The sequence below is a fragment of the Panulirus ornatus genome, chromosome 62, assembly GCF_036320965.1.
Source record: "Panulirus ornatus isolate Po-2019 chromosome 62, ASM3632096v1, whole genome shotgun sequence".
Taxonomy (NCBI): domain Eukaryota; kingdom Metazoa; phylum Arthropoda; class Malacostraca; order Decapoda; family Palinuridae; genus Panulirus; species Panulirus ornatus.
Genome location: NC_092285.1, coordinates 7,664,129 through 7,682,149, shown reverse-complemented (window position 1 = coordinate 7,682,149; position 18,021 = coordinate 7,664,129). Strand labels below are relative to the sequence as shown.

Below are 18,021 nucleotides of genomic sequence, written 5' to 3'. Positions count from 1 at the left end.
TGGAAATGGACATGACAGTGGATGGACTTGTAGAGCTACAACTGAATCATATATAGGGAGAGAAAAGTTGTAGCAGGTTGCTATCATCCATTTCCTAACAGAGTAGAAATTGCTGGCTGCTGTGGTGAAGTATTTTATGGAGAAAAAATTATTGTTCAGTGGGGACTCTGTTCTGGCAATATGGGGGGTATGGAGAGGGGGAAATGAGTGACTGGTCATACAACTGAACAAAGCCATCTGCTATTGAGAGTATGGTAGTCAGGTAAGAAGGGAATGGTAATGATGAGGGAGGGTATGGTAGTGAGGGAGGGAGTGGATGGTGGTGAGGGTGAATGTGGTAGCCAAAGATGAAGGGAGTGGTGGTTGTATGGAAGGGTGTGCTGGTAGTGAGAGAGATTGTGGCAGCTAGTGAGGGAGGATGTGGTGGTAGTGAGGATGGGTGTGATAGCCAGGGTGGTAGGGCAAGCAGATGAGGGCCCAAATTTGCTAGTAATGATGATAATATTAGTGATTCCTACATATATGCATTCATTTGTACATACATGTTTCCATATTTGTAGATACTATTTTCCTTTGCATTTTTTTTTTATTATTATTATTTTGCTTTGTCGCTGTCTCCCGCGTTTGCGAGGTAGCGCAAGGAAACAGACGAAGGATATGGCCCAACCCACCCCCATACACATGTATATACATACATGTCCACACATGCAAATATACATACCTATACATCTCAATGTACACATATATATACACACACGGACATATACATATATACACATGTACATAATTCCTACTGTCTGCCTTTATTCATTCCCATCGCCACCTCGCCACAAGTGGAATAATTTCCCCCTCCCCCTCATGTGTGCGAGGTAGCGCTAGGAAAAGACAACAAAGGCCTCATTCGTTCACACTCAGTCTCTAGCTGTCATGTAACAATGCCCGAAACCACAGCTCCCTTTCCACATCCAGGCCCCACAGTACTTTCCATGGTTTACCCCAGATGCTTCACATGCTTTGCATGAGCATATTTTGATGGTTAAGAGGCTGAACATGGAGAGTCTTAGACTATGAATAGTATTTTCAGTACTGCTCTCTTCATTAGTTGTTGTAATAATTGTAAATAGAACTGGAATAGCTGCTGGGTTGTAAGGCTGGAATGTAAGATGTACTTCATTTCTATCAGGTTGAAAATCTTGTGGCAATTGAACTGGCATACATCAATACAAAGCATCCAGATTTCCGCCCAGATGCGTCCATAGTCTCCACACTTGTAGCAGAGGAAGAGAAGCCTCGGAATGTTCCAGTACGGCGTGTGCATGGAAATACACCATCAACCTATGAACAGGAAATCAAGGACCAGCTCAAGGTAAGGTTTCTTGATTTCTTAATGTTTGTTGATGTGACTTATATTTATAAGTAGCATATTTATTATAAATCTCATAGGATTATAAAATTTTGCACATAAAAGTGATATCAGATTAGGATGACTGGCGTTGCACTTTTTGATAAGATTAGACTGTTTCAGAACATATCCTATAATGAATTCATTGTTTTATTGCAATAAGGACGTTATACCAGGAGTCACGTGGGGAGTGCTCATCCTCCTCGAAGGCTCAGATTGGGGTGTCTAAATGTGTGTGGATGTAACCAAGATGAGAAAAAAGGAGAGATAGGTAGTATGTTTGAGGAAAGGAACCTCGATGTTTTGGCTCTGAGTGAAACGAAGCTCAAGGGTAAAGGGGAAGAGGGGTTTGGGAACGTCTTGGGAGTAAAGTCAGGGGTTAGTGAGAGGACAAGAGCAAGGGAAGGAGTAGCACTACTCCTGAAACAGGAGTGGTGGGAGTATGTGCTAGAGTGTAAAAAAGTAAACTCTAGATTCATATGGGTAAAACTAAAAGTTGATGGAGAGAGATGGGTGATTATTGGTGCATATGCACTTGGGCATGAGAAGAAAGACCATGAGAGGCAAGTGTTTTGGGAGAGGCTGAATGAGTGTGTTAGTAGTTTTGATGCATGAGACTGGGTTATAGTGATGGGTGATTTGATGCAAAGGTGAGTAATGTGGCAGTTGAGGGAATAATTGGTGTACATGGGGTGTTCAGTGTAATAAATGGAAATGGTGAAGTGCTTGTAGATTTATGTGCTGAAACAGGACTGGTGATTGGGAATACCTGGTTTAGAAAGAGAGATATACATAAGTATACGTATGTAAGTAGGAAAGATGGCCAGAGAGCGTTATTGGATTATGTGTTAATTGATAGGCATGCGAAAGAGAGACTTTTGGATGTTAATGTGCTGAGAGGTGCAACTGGAGGGATGTCTGATCATTATCTTGTGGAGGCGAAGGTGAAGATTTGTAGAGGTTTTCAGAAAAGAAGAGAGAATGTTGGGATGAAGAGAGTGGTGAGAGTAAGTGAGCATGGGAAGGAGACTTGTGTGAGGAAGTACGAGAAGAGACTGAGTACTGAATGGAAAAAGGTGAGAACAGAGGATGTAAGGGGAGTGGGGGAAGAATGGGATGTACTTAGGGAAGCTGTGATGGCTTGTGCAAAAGATGCTTGTGGCGTTGGAAGTGGGCAGATTAGAATGGGTAGATTAGAATGGGTAGTGAGTGGTGGGATGAAGAAGTAAGATTATTAGTGAAAGAGAGAGGCATTTGGACAATTTTTGCAGGGAAATAATGCAGATGAGTGGGAGATCTATAAAAGAATGAGGCAGGAGGTCAAGAGAAAGGTGTAAAAGGCAAAAAAGAGGGCAAATGAGAGTTGGGGTGTGAGAGTATCATTGAATTTTAGGGAGAATAAAAAGATGTTTTGGAAGGAGGTAAATAAAGTGAGTGTTTTGAAGGTTTGTTGAATGCGTTTGATGATAGGGTGGCAGGTATAGGGTGTTTTGGTCGAGGTGGTGTGCAAAGTGAGAGGGTTAGGGAGAATGATTTGGTAAACAGAGAAGAGGTAGTAAAAGCTTTGTAGATGAAAGCCAGCAAGGCAGCGGGTTTGGATAGTATTGCAGTGGAATTCATTAAAAAAGGGGATGACTGTATTGTTAACTCGGTAAGGTTATTTAATGTATGTATGACTCATGGTGAGGTGCCTGAGGACTGGTGGAATGCTTGCACAGTGCCATTATACAAAGGCAAAGGGGATAAGAGGGAGTGCTCAAACTATAGAGTTATACGTTTGTTGAGTATTCCTGGGAAATATGGGAGGGTATTGATTGAGAGGGTGAAGGCATGTGCAGAGCATCAGATTGGGGAAGAGCAGTGTGGTTTCAGAAGTTTTAGAGGATGTGTGGATCAGGTGTTTGCTTTGAAGAATGTATATGAGAAATACTTAGAAAAGCAAATGCATTTGTATGTAGCATTTATGGATCTGGAGAAGGCATATGATAGAGTTGATAGAGATGCTCTGTAGAAGGTATTAAGTATATATGGTGTGGTAGGCAAGTTGTTAGAGGTAGTGGAAAGTTTTTATCGAGGATGTAAGGCATGTGTACATTTAGGAAGAGAGGAAAGTGGTTGGTTCTCAGTGAATGTTGGTTTGTGGCAGGGGTGCATGATGTCTCCATGGTTCTTTAATTTGTTTATGGATGGGGTTGTTAGGGAGGCAAATGCATGAGTTTTGGAAAGAGGGGCAAGTATGCAGTCTGTTGTGGATAAGAGAGTTTGGGAAGTGAGTTAGTTGTTGTTCGCTGATGGTACAGTGCTGGTGGCTGCTCTGGGTGAGAAACTGTAGAAGCTGGTGCCTGAGTTTGGTAAAATGTGTGAAAGAAGAAAGCTGAGAGTAAATGTGAATAAGAGCAAGGTTATTAGGTACAGTAGGGTTCAGGGACAAGTCAGTTGGGAGGTAAGTTTGAATGGAGAAAAATTAGAGGAAGTGAAGTATTTTGGATATCTGGGAGTGGACTTTGGCTAACGCAGGAGACAGCAACAAAGCAAAATATATAGATAAATAAAATAAATATTTATTATCATTATAATTTTGCTTTGTCACTGTCTCCTGTGTTAGCGAGGTAGCGCAAGGAAACAGATGAAAGAATGGCCCAACTCACCCACATACACATGCATATACATACACTTCCACACACGCAAATATACATACCTTTACATCTCACCGTATGCATATATATACACACACACATGTACATAATTCATACTGTCTGCCTTTATTCATTCCCATTGCCACCTCACCACACATGAAATAACAACCCCCTCCCCCCTCATGTGTACAAGGTAGCGCTAGGAAAAGACAACAAAGGCCCTATTCATTCACACTCAGTCTCTAGCTGTCATGTAATAATGTACTGAAACCACAGCTCCCTTTCCACATCCAGGCCCCACAGAACTTTCCACACGCTTCACATGCCGTGGTTCAATCCATTGACAGCACATCGACCCCGGTATACCACATCGTTCCAGTTCACTCTATTCCTTGCACGCCTTTCACCCTCCTGCATTTTCTGGCCCCGATCACTCAAAATCTTTTTCACTCCATCTTTCCACCTCCAATTTGGTCTCCCACTTCTCCTCGTTCCCTCCACCTCTGACACATATATCCTCTTGGTCAGTCTTTCCTCACTCATTCTCTCCATGTGACCAAACCATTTCAAAACACCCTCTTCTGCTCTCTCGATCACACTCTTTTTATTACCACACATCTCTCTTACCCTTAACATTACTTACTCGATCGATCAAACCACCTCACACCACATATTGTCCTCAAACATCTCATTTCCAGCACATCCACCCTCGTGCGCACAACTCTATCCATAGCCCACGCCTCGCAACTATACAACATTGTTGGAACCACTATTCCTTCAAACATACCCATTTTTGCTTTCCAAGATAATGTTCTCGACTTCCACACATTCTTCAAGGCAACCAGAACTTTCGCCCCCTCCCCCACCCTATGATTCACTTCCACTTCCATGGTTCCATCTGCAGCTAAATCCACTCCCAGATATCTAAAACACTTCACTTCCTCCAGTTTTTCTCCATTCAAACTTACCCCCCAATTGACTAGACCCTCAACCCTACTGTACCTAATAACCTTGCTCTTATTCACATTTACTCTCAATTTAATTCTTTCACACACTTTAGCAAACTCAGTCACCAGCTTCTACAGTTTCTTACATGGATCAGCCACCAGCGTTGTATCATCAGCGAACAACAACTGACTCACTTCCCAAGCTCTCTCATCCACAACAGACTGCATACTTGCCCTTCTTTCAAAACTCTTGCATTCACCGCCCTAAAAACCCCATCCATAAACAAATTAAACAACCATGGAGACATCACCCACCCCTACTGCAAACCTACATTCACTGAGAACCAATCACTTTCCTCTCTTCCTACACATACACATGCCTTAAATCCTCGATAAAAACTTTTCACTGCTCCTAACAACTTGCCTCCCACACCATATATTCTTAATACCTTCCACACAGCATCTCTATCACCTCTATCATATGCCTTCTCCAGATCCATAAATGCTACATACAAATCCATTTGCTTTTCTAAGTATTTCTCACATACATTCTTCAAAGCAAACACCTGATCCACACATCCTCTACCACTTCTGAAACCACACTGCTCTTCCCCAATCTGATGCTCTGTACATGCCTTCACCCTCTCAATCAATACCCTCCCATATAATTTCCCAGGAATATTCAGCAAACTTTACCTCTGTAATTTGAGCACTCACCTTTGTCCCCTTTGCCTTTGTACAATGGCAATATGCATGCATTCTGCCAATCCTCAGGCACCTCACCATGAATCATACATACATTGAATAACCTTACCAACCAGTCAACAGTACAGCCACCCTCTTTTTTAATTAATAAACTCCACTGCAATACCATGCAAACCCGCTGCCTTACCGGCTTTCATCTTCCACAAAGCTTTTACTACCTCCTCTCTGTTTACCAAATCATTTTCCCGAACCCTCTCACTTTGCACACCACCTCAACCAAAATTCCTTATATCTGCCACTCTATCATCAAACATTCAACAAATCTTCAAAATACTCACTCCATCTCCTTCTCACATCACCACTACTTGTTATCACCTCCCCATTAGCCCCCTTCACTGAAGTTCCTGTTTGTTCCCTTGTCTTACGCACTTTATTTACCTCCTTCCAAAACAACTTTTTATTCTCCCTAAAATTTAATGATACTCTCTCACCCCAACTCTCATTTGCTCTCTTTTTCACCTCTTGCACCTTTCCCTTGACCTCCTGCCTCTTTCTTTTATACATCTCCCACTCATTTGCATTATTTCCCTGCAAAAATCGTCCAAATGCCTCTTTCTTCTCTTTCACTAATAATCTTACTTCTTCTTCCCACCACTCACTACCCTTTCTAAACTGCCCACTTCCCACGCTTCTCATGCCACAAGCATCTTTTGCGCAAGCCATCACTGCTTCCCTAAATACATCCCATTCCTCCCCCACTCCCCTTACCTCCTTTGTTCTCACCTTTTCCCATTCTGTACTCAGTCTCTTCTCGTACTTCCTCACACAAATCTCCTTCCCAAGCTCACTCACTCTCACCACTCTCTTCACCCCAACATTCTCTCTTCTTTCTGAAACCTCTACAAATCTTCACCTTCGCCTCCACAAGATAATGATCAGACATCCCTCCAGTTGCACCTCTCAGCAAATTAACATCCAAAAGTCTCTCTTTCGCGCGCTTATCAATTAACACATAATCCATTAACGCTCTCTGGCCATCTCTCCTACTTACATACGCATACTTATGTATATCTCTTTTTAAACCAGGTATTCCCAATCACCAGTCCTTTTTCAGCACATAAATCTACAAGCTCTTCACCATTTCCATTTACAACACTGAACACCCCATGTATACCAATTATTCCCTCAACTGCCACATTACTCACCTTTGCATTCAAATCACCCATCACTATAACCTTGTCTCGTGCATCAAAACCACTCATTCAGCTTCTCCCAAAACACTTGCCTCTCATGATCTTTCTTCTCATATGCGCCAATAATCACCCATCTCTCTCCATCAACTTTTAGTTTTACCCATGTCAATCTAGAGTTTACTTTCTTACACTCTATCACATACTCCCACCACTCCTGTTTCCGGAGTAGTGCTACTCCTTCCCTTGCTCTTGTCCTCTCACTAACCCCTGACTTTACTCCCAAGACATTCCCAAACCACTCTTCCCCTTTACCCTTGAGCTTCGTTTCGCTCAGAGCCAGAACATTGAGGTTCCTTTCCTCAAACATACTACCTATCTCTCCTTTTTACACATATTGGTTACATCCACACATATTTAGACACCCCAATCTGAGCCTTGTTGCATGTATGGGACAGAATCATTGTATGGGGTTAGTAACCTCAGGGTTTGTAATGGTAGGCAAATTATGCAGAGATATTAACAGGCTCCTGAACACAATGGTGTTCTCTATCCACCATTTGGTAATTGAATTTCCATTGCTTATATCTTTAATCCATTGCTGCTTACAGGTATGAATGTTTGACTTTGGTTTTTCTAGTAATTTAAATAGAAATAGTGCAACAAATTGAGACTTCATTGTCTGATCAAGATATGATACTGATTGTATTAAGAAACTAGGATTTAGAAGTTAATGTATGTGCATAGAATCATTTATAAGCCATATTCCAGGAATTTGTACATATTGAAGTCCTCTTGGTAATCAGCATTTTGAAGTGATTGATAGTGCATAGATTTAATCTGCCTAATTTGAAGTACTAGTAAATAATGGATAGTGAAGAAAGAGTCCATCTCATGCATGATATAGGTGATTGAGCGGGGTAGGAGTTAGGGCCGGAAATCCCCCCCTCTGTATTTTCACTATCTGGAAGAAGGAACAGAAGAAAGAGCAAACAAGGCTCTTTTCTTGGATGCTCTGCTCCTGGTACTACCTCGCTAAGGCGGGCTAATCAAGCATGCACAAAATGATTTGATTGTAGATAATGAAATCTAACAAATTCTTAAAGAATATGAATTTTGTAGTTCGTTTTCTCCTCTTTACATTAATATGTTATTTATGAAAGTCCCTTGGAGTACTTTTTTTTACTTAGAAACATGAGGTAAACAACAGAATTTGATTAGCAGAAATGGTCATTTACCCAAAGGATGTAAATAGTTTTGGATTGTTGTAGAAGACAGCTTCTGCTCTTACTGACTACACAGCATATCTGGTTTTAGTTGTGAAACAGTCTACATGTGAATTCTTTCTTGAAGAGGACTGCTACAAAATTTATAACTGCATGAATACCCTTATAAATTATTTTGTATGAGTATATCACATATATAGAGAAGCTATAGAGTGATTACTTCTTTGTTTTGTGTAGTTAGTTGTATAGAATTGATTACAAAACTTTTTCTGCCATGCACAATAACTTAATTTCTCATGATTTCATATTTTATTTATGTTGATTGCTTAAATTTTAATTTGTATATTATCATTTCTTGATGTTTCTCCCAGAAAGTTTAAAGCTAATGGTTATTATGAATTTTATTATTCTGATTCAATAAACTTTCATTTATTGCTATATTAGTTTTGTTGATCTATTTTTACAAGCATTGGATCAGTATAATTGTGAGGTGTGTGCTTATTATACTCAAGGGATGGGTTGCAATTTTCACTTTCCCCTCAAGCGTGGAGAGTTGAGGCATGTTGACAGCTTTGGTAGTAGAGCAAGTCTTCAGGAACTCCAAAGGAACCAAAAGGTAATTAATTGTTGCTTGCATGTTACCATTTGAGTGAAAGTTTGAGAGTGGTTGTGCTGTGTGATGTTCTTTGATGTATGAATTGAATAGCTCATTCAAGTGTAAATTGATAGAAAGTGCTGGGTAACAATAGTTTTTTTTAGATGATGCTTATGTATGTGGCAGAGCTGTAGAATGATGCTCATTCTATCCCTTAGTTTAGGTTATAGAGACTGAAGCATTTAGCATAGTATAAGTGCACCAGTTAACTAGGTTGATATTTGGATGTAGGTAAAATTATATATTTTTGAAATAAAACTTCCAGTAAGTGAGTATTCAGATTGAAAAGCTAAGAAGTATTTATATAGATGCAGTAGCTAATGTTCATTTAAATACTCTGACTGTGGATTAAGGATATATGTAGATAAGCTGGGAGGCTGATTGCATTTGATCCACCTTATCTAAATGATGATCAAGTCAAAGATACTAATGATACAGAAGTGAATCATCACAAGATATGGCAGTTTAGCAAAGAAAGAGGGAAGAACTTAGTATAAAGAGTATTGTAGTTCTGAAAAGCGGAAATAGGAAAATTATTTGGTAAGAAATAAAAATTACTTTTTTTTTGTAAGCCCTTCCACTACATGAAGATGTTTGGGTGATTAGTATTGCATGGGACTTGTCTTTTGATGCTATTTTGATATTCATCATTTGTTGCATTTTTTACATTTATGCTAGATACACAGGATGTAAACTGTGTTCATGTACAATATACTGGCTCTTAGATAAAGGTATTTGAAATGTTTCATGTGATTGCCTTTCCAATGATTCATGTCAGAATGCAAATAATGGTGACTTGCCTGATGACTGTTACTGTGCATGACATTGCAGTCTTCCACTGACTTATGAACCTCATGGAAAATTTGTATTGACTTTGACTGATGTAATACTATATTCTCTTAAGTGCTAAGTTGCTTTCTACATTGCTGAATCCTTGTGATGTAAACATAGTATTGTGAAGTATTCAGTTGTTGTTTCGGTATGCGTTTGATTTGATCTTAAGTACCCTGAGCTTGTTCAGTGGGTCCTTCTATTTCTCATTATACGTATGCATTTTCCCATCATGTTATTTAACCTCTAAACAACAGCGAACAATTTATGACATTAGCTTATAGGATTGCGGCCAACCTCGTGATGTTTTAACTTTTCCTACCTCTGTTTCATCCAGCTCTCTTATCATACCACTAACTATCCTGTAGAGGTCTCTTCCATTTTCAGATAGGCATGAGAAAAAATTATGCTTTCCACAGTACTCCTTTATGTACTGTTGTAGGTGCAAGCCTGTTGACATATCCCGTCTTGCATACAGCGACCCACATGGAATATGTGTGGATGAACCAAGTATAGAGGAGAAATACTTATCATCATATATGTTGATTGCTGAAAAGAATGAAGAAGAGTAACAGATGAAGCATGAAGAAATGAGGGAGTCAGAGTGGTTGTAGTGGGAGTGAGTCAGAAGGGAGGCCAACATGTGACTTAGCCACCTGCTTTCCCCACCTCCCATTTGTTCAGCCTTTTGTTAAGGCATGTGCAAGTAATAACACAATAACTGCACCTAATATTCTCTACATAATCCTGCAGTGAAGGGGGTCTATGATAACGGATCATAGTGAAGAACGAGAATAATTTCAGTCATATGTTGGCTGTAAAGTACCATTTGTAGTGCATAGTGTATCATTTATTGTATCATTTATTTACGTATATCACTGTTCTTCACCACTAGTACTATGTCTGTTTAAGAAATAAGAGTTGAGTGTGATACAAACAAGTAGAATCTCCATTTCATTCCTCTTCCTTTGAGGTGAGGAAGGATGACCCTGAAACATGTTGGCTATTCTTTTCCTCCCATTTATTTTTAGTCTGTCTAACATGATTTTTAGATATATGTCAGGTGTGTTGTAAAAGACAACTAAAGGGGGTAAGATTGGGGGGTTGGAAACCCTTCCCTTCTTGTATTTCAATTTCTAAAAAGGGGAACAGAAGAAAGTCAAGCAGGGAGTGCTCATCCTCCTCGAAGGCTCAGATTGGGGGTATCTGAATGTGTGTGTATATAACCAAGAAGAGAAGAAAGGAGAGATAGGTGGTATTTTTGAAGAAAGACACCTGGATGTTATGGCTCTTGAGTGAAATGAAGCTCAAGGGTAAAGGGGAAGAATGGTTTGGAAAAGTCTTGCCAGTAAAGTTGGAGAGAGGACAAGAGCTCAGGAAGGAGTAGCACTTCTCCTGAAGCAGGAGTTGTGGGAGTGTTTGATAAGAGTATAAGAAAGTAAATTCTAGATTGATGTGGGTAAGATTGAAAGTGGATAGAGAAAGACAGGTGATTATTGATGATTATGCTCCTGGTCATGAGAAGAAGATCATGAGAGGCAAGTGTTTAGGGAGCAGCTGAGTGAGTGTGTTAGCAGCTTTAATGCATAAGGCCTGGTATTAGTGAAGGGTGATTTAGATGTGAAGGTGACGAATATGGCAGTTGAGGGTGTAATTGGTGCACATCGAGTATTCAGTGTTGTAAATGGAAATGGTGAAGAGCTTGTGGATTTGTGTGCTGAGAAATGATTGGTGATTGGGAATACCTCGTTTAAAAAGAGAGATATGCATAAGTATACGTATATGAGTAGGAGAGATGGTCATAGGGCATTAGTGGATTACTTGTTAATTGATAGGCATGGAAGAGAGAGACTTTCTGGTGTTAATGTGCTGAGAGGGGCAGCTGGTGGGATGTTTGATCACTATCTTGTGGAGGTGAAGGTGAAGATTTGTAGAGGTTTTCAAAAGAGAAGAGAAACTGCTGGGGAGAAGAGACTGGTGAGAGTAAGTGAGCTTGGAAAGGAATAAGTGTAGAATGGCAAAAGGTAAGAGCAAATGACATGAGGGGAGTGGGTGAGGAATGAGATGTATTTAAGGAAGCAGTGATGACATGTGCAAAAGATGCTTGTGTCATGAGAAAGGTGGGAGATGGGCTGATTAGAAAGGGTAGTGAGTGATGGGATGAAGAAGTGAAGTTGTCAGTGTAAGAGAAAAGAGTGGTGTTTGGACGATACCTAGCAGGGAAGGAATGCAAATGACTGGGGGATATATAAAAGAAAGTGGCAGGAGGTCAAAAGAAAGGTGCAAGGGTTGAAAAAGAGGGTAAATAAGAGTTAGGGTGAGAGAGTATCATTAGATTTTAGAGAGAATAAAAAGATGTTTTGCATAAGACAAGAGTACAAATGGGAACATCGGTGAAGGGGGCAAGGGGAAGTGATAACAAGTAGTGATGAAGTGAGGAGATGGAGTGAGTATTTTGAAGATTTGTTGAATGTGTTTGATGATAGAGAGGCAGATTTAAGGTGTTTTAGTTGAAGTGGTAAGCAAAGTGAGAGGGTCAGAGAGAATAGTTTGGCTAAGCGGAAAGAGGTGTTGAAAGCCTTGTGGAAGATGAAATCAAGCAAGGCGGCGGATTTGGATGGTATTGTAGTTGGATTTATTAAGAAAGGGGGTCACTGTTTTATTGATTGGTTGGTAAGGTTATTCAACATATGTATGGATTATGTTGAAGTGCCTGAGGATTGGTGGAATGTATGTATAGTGCCATTTTGTAAAGGCAAAGGGGATAAAGGTGAGTGTTCAAACAACAGATGCATAAGTTTGTTGAGTATTGCTAGAAAATTGTATGGGAGGGTATTGATTGAGAGGGTGAAGGCATGTATAGAGCAGTGTGGTTTCAGAAGTGGTAGAGGGTGTGTGGGTCAGGTGTTCTTTTTGAAGAATGTGCATGAGAAATACTTAGAAAACACATGGATTTGTATGTAGCATTTATGTATCTGGAGAGGGCATATGATAGGGTTGATAGAGATGCTTTGTGGAAGGTCTTAAGAGCATATGGTGTGGGAGGTAAGTTGCTAGAAGCATTGAAGAGTTTTTACCATGGGTGTAAGGCATGTGTACAAGTCAGAAGAAAGACGAGTGATTGGTTCCCATTGAAGGTTGGTCTAGGGCAGGGGTGTGTGATGCCCCCATGGTTGTTGAATTTGTTTATGGAGGGGGTGGTTTGGGAGGTAAGTGCAAGAGTTTTGGAGAGAGGGGCATCTATGCAGTGTGTTGGGGATGAGGGGGCCTGGGAAGTGAGTCATTTGTCATTCACCAATGATACAGCTCTAGTGGCTGATTCAAGTGAGAAAGTTCAGAAGTTGGTTACTGAGTTTAGAAAAGTATGTGATAGGAGAAAGTTGAGAGTAAAATAGATTGAGATCAGACATCCCTCCAGCTGCCCGCCTCAGCACATTAACGTCCAAAAGTCTATCTTTTACATACCTATTAATTGACACGTAATCCAAAAATGCCCTTTGACCGTCTCTCCTTTTCACACGTTTACTTACATATATCGCTCTTATTAAAACAGGTATTCCTAATCAATAGTCTTTTTTCAGCACATGAATCCACAAGCTCTTCAGCATTTCCATTTACAACACTGAATACCCCATGTATACCAATTAAACCCTCAACTGCCACATTACTCACCTTCGCATTTAAATCACCCATAACTAAAACCAGATCTCGTGGATCCAAGCTGCTGACACATTCCCGCAGTTACTCCCAAAACACTTGCCTCTCATGATCTTTCTTCTCATGACCAAGTGCATAAGCACCAATAATCACCCATCTCTCTCCTTCCACTTTCACTTATACCCACATCAATCTAGAATTTACTCTCTTACACTATCACTCGCTCCCACAACTCCTGCTTCAAGAGTAGTGCTACTCCTTCCTTAGCTTGAGCCAAGTACCCATATTATTGACCAACCTCTGGGGGTGGATGAACAGCTGGATTGAGTGTGGACTGACTTTTGCAACCAGGATTTGAACCTATACACTTGAGCCTGGGCCGCCTGTGAGTGTGTCATGGTCAGGAATGCTAACCGCTACACCATGGGAGTTAAAGTAAGAAATGTTGAAGACATATGAAATTACAGAATAGAGAGTGCTTAAGTAGGTAATTCAATGCAGAGAAGAGAATTATATAAAGTATTGCTGTCATTTGTGGACAAAGGAAAAAACAATAAGTGTGAGATTGGACCTTTATAGTGGAAGAGAAACATCAAAGTAGCTTTAGGAAAATAGGCAAGATGCCCATTGACCAGTAGAAATAAGCATTCAGCACAAAAACTGAAGTAAAGATTGTTTAATCAGTATTTTGGTTATTCAGTTACAGATGCTGAGATATCAGAAAATGACAAAGGCAAGGCAGTGGACAAACAAGTTATAAAAAGACTGGTACTGGGAGCAGATGGAAAGGCAAACAGGCTTGAAAAAGGCCAAAGGACTTAGAAACATGCTGAGTTGTACCTATAGCACATAGACAAGAGGGATTCTTGATTTTTTTCCATTTTATCAAGTTTTTGAACAAGGAAAAGGGGGAAGCTGAGGAGGAAGTAGAAGGATAATGTGAAAGATGCTATGAAGGTTTGGGGTATGAACAAGCGGAAGGGTGTGAGGCATGCTAGGAACAGAGCTCTGTTGTGCTGTCATTAAGCCGAACTAGGGCAAATGAAGTGGTAGGGGGAAGATAGAGTTCTCTGGTTTGATGCATTATACATGACAACTAGAGAGTGGATTTTACCAAACAATTGAGGTTCCATATATCTTTCTCTCTCAAAGAAGAATAGTTTTCCTCAGGTTCCTTTTAGGCCTTCTGCATTTATGGCTTCATTCAGATTCATGAAGCAAATCCACCTCATATTTTTTTGAAGGAGGAATCATTGAAGGTTGTCTTCTCAACTGTAAGAAAAATATTGTAAGTTGACAATGTTGAGGCTTAAACTTTTTTGCTATTTTTTTGCGGAATGAGTTTGTACAATTCACGAACAGAGGTCCAGTTGTCTCACCCCAAATTGTGGATATCTCAAGAAAGCAGCGTATTTTGATTTCTATTTTCCATTGTTAATCCTGCCACTGAAAAGGAGTTATAACAGAATTATCTTAAGATTTCAGTGCTTTCAATTTTTTAATTGGTTAAACTCCAAAATTTTGAGGCCAAATCAAACTAATCTCAAAGATGACATCTGGATCAAGGGTTTGAAGATTAGTTTCTCTTGATGTTAAGTTGTGAAACCTGGTTTTTTGAAAGATGTTTCACAGTGGAGCTTGGTAGTATATTTTCTTCTTTTCTTTGTCCAGTGTGATTATGAGGCTAGTTTTTGCCGAGATCAGCATATTTTAGTGTGCACACAGACTAAAGTCTGGTGCTAAGACAAGAGGAGAAATGAATGAGTGGTTTGGGATTTGAGATAGAGTGAAATAAGAGTTTAACCTGTATGCATTTATTGTCTGAGGGTTGTACTGAATGGAAAAGCATACTGGCTAATACAGTATAAAGCTGAGAATCAGTTATATAAAGTGAAGGTAGTTGAACAGTTCACCTTAGTCAACTCAAGAAGCATAAGTGATGGGAAGTAAGGATGCTTGACTTCATGCATAGTATTATTATTATTATTATTATAATTATTATTATTATTATTATTATTATTATTATTATTATTATTATTATTATTAATGTTATTATAATTATCGTAATTATTATTATTTTATTTTATTTTTTCTTCATTATCATTTTATAATTTTTCCCTTTGTCTCATTTCATTCATATGCACCATAAACAGGTGATCTACATATTCTGGAACTCAAGCCTCTTAGATATTGCTCTTCCCAGTATCCTGTCTCATTATTTCCCATTACTTTTGCTCATCTGTGTATTTCCATGCTTCCTTACTGGTAGTTTCCCCTTGTGTATACTTGCAGAGACAGCCTCCGCTCTCTTCAAGTAATCTGTTTTTTAAGCGCAAACGAGTAGCACCTGCTTCACTTACGAGACAGCCAGACCAACATGTAAAATTCTTCAGCAAACGCTTCAAGGATTGTTGTTTTGGTGTTTGGTTCTTGAAGGTGTGAAGAAAATCAGCAACTCAAATGTCAGGGGAAAATTGTACAACCAACTGTGACTTTAGGAAATTGTTTCATTGATATGAAAAGGTAGATAGGTAGTATTAGAAAAAGATCAGTAGCAAGATTAGAGAAAGGAATGGTTAAATGGAATGGAGGATGGAGGTGGAAACTTCTGTAATACGCTGGTAGATGAAACAGCAGAACGATAATAAGACCTGTTGAAGGATTTTATAATGACAGAAACAGAAAAGATCAGTTTCACAAGTAGTATGGGAAGGTTTTTACAAGGCATAACCCTTTCACTGCTGATGACTTGTATATGGTTTAAGAATTTTTTATTGATACACTGTAGGTGACCCATATAAAGTCAATACATTTTTGATTCTCATTGCCCTCAGCAAAAATTGTTGGATGAAATTAATTATCACCAGTAGAGTTTTTCATATTGTAGGTCTTTAGTGTCTTTGCTGCTCAGCATTTATAGAAACAGAGTGTAGAGTTTGACATTGTCATGTTCCTGGGGTATTGAAAAATTTTCTTTACATGGCACTACTAGTGCAAATTGATAATGATTAATCAGATCCATATGGTTAGAGATGAATGAGATGACTTTGAAAGAGAGAACACTGAAGACCCTTTCCTAGAGAGCCACAAGTAATTGTAACTCTTACATTATGCATTAGTTAACCTTTGCTGTATGATAAAAGCAATTTCAGCATGTGTTGGATGTGAATGATTTCTAACGTGAAAGAACATTGCATTTTAGTTCTGGAAAAGATCTGTTCAATGCCACAGTCAAAATATTGAAATTAACTTTTTGATTTTGCTAAAAGATCTTGCACAGTGATGGGTGGCAGGGCAATATATACACCACAGTGAAAGGGTCAGGGGCTTTAAGTGAGGCTTATAAGAATCAGTGTATTATGGGCAAGCTTGCAGTTAAACTAGGTTTAATTTTGATAGATTTTAGCAGTATTACATACAGTACCAATAACTTGGCTCTTGAAGCTACTGTTTTAGGCATGTGTAGCAGTGGAAGATTGTTGAGTTTGGTAAAGTATGTAAGGAGCTGAATGTGTATACCAATGATATGAAGACCCTGAGAAAAATAAGATTTAGATGGTATGATGAAATGCTGAGAAGCTGGACGGGACTTGAGATTTTGAAATTAAGTTTTGTGATTGTCTGTGATCAGAATAGCAGTCTCTCAAATTTTAGAATATTGAAAGCTGGATAAATTTTTAGTGGGACATATAAAAGTAGAGTGTGAGGTTGGAAGCTTTCAGATGAAGTACATGGATGTACTTTGAAGTACATAAGTGGAACATCAAAAGTAGCAAAATGTAACAGGGAGAGTGAAAGTAATAAAGAATGGAGGAGAGCAAGCGATTATGAATATGTACAAGTATACATATGTATATGTCTGTGTATGTATATGTGTGTATGTTGATATATATATTTATTATTCTTATAGTCGTATGTATACGTTGAAGTGTATATGTATGTATTTGTGTGCGTATGGAAGTTTTGGAGAGAAGGGCAAGTATACAGTCTGTTGTGGATGAAAGGGCTTGGGAAGTGAGTCAGTTGTTTGCTGATGATACAGCGCTGGTGGCTGACTCGGGTGAGAAACTGCAGAAGCTGGTGACTGAGTTGGTAAAGTGTGTGAAAGAAGAAAGCTGAAAGTAAATGTGAATAAGAGCAAGGTTATTAGGTTCAGTAGGGTTGAGGGACAAGTAAATTGGGAGGTAAGTTTGAATGGAGAAAAACTAGAGGAAGTGAAGCGTTTTAGATATCTGGGAGTGGATTTAGCAGCGGATGGAACCATGGAAGCAGAAGTGAGTCACAGGGTGGGGGAGGGGGCGAAGGTTCTGCAAGCGTTGAAGAATGTGTGGATGGTGAGAACATTATCTCAGAAAGCAAAAATGGGTATGTTTGAAGGAATAGTGGTTCCAACAATGTTATATGGTTGCTAGGCATGGGCTATAGATAGGGTTGTGCGGAGGAGGGTGAATGTGTTGGAAATGAGATGTTTGAGGACAATTTGTGGTGTGAGGTGATTTGATTGAATAAGTGATGTATGGGTAAGAGAGATTTTTTTTTTTTTTTTTTTTTTTTTTTTTTTTTTTTTTTTTTTTGCCGGTCTCCCGCGTTTGCGAGGTAGCGCAAGGAAACAGACGAAAGAAATGGCCCAACCCACCCCCATACACATGTATATACATACGTCCACACACGCAAATATACATACCTACACAGCCCTCCATGGTTTACCCCAGACGCTTCACATGCCTTGATTCAATCCACTGACAGCACGTCAACTCCGGTATACCACATCG

General features: G+C 39.5%; 1 protein-coding gene across 1 annotated transcript in view; it reads left to right on the top strand.

Moving 5' to 3' along the window:
- Window positions 1-18,021, top strand: part of Drp1 (dynamin related protein 1) — a 117,178-nt gene that overhangs the window by 42,346 nt on the left and 56,811 nt on the right. Inside the window, exons 11-12 of the mRNA XM_071656136.1 lie at window positions 1,184-1,366; window positions 8,651-8,722. Of these exons, the coding sequence (XP_071512237.1) occupies window positions 1,184-1,366; window positions 8,651-8,722 (255 nt within the window). The remainder of the gene's footprint in view (window positions 1-1,183; window positions 1,367-8,650; window positions 8,723-18,021) is intronic.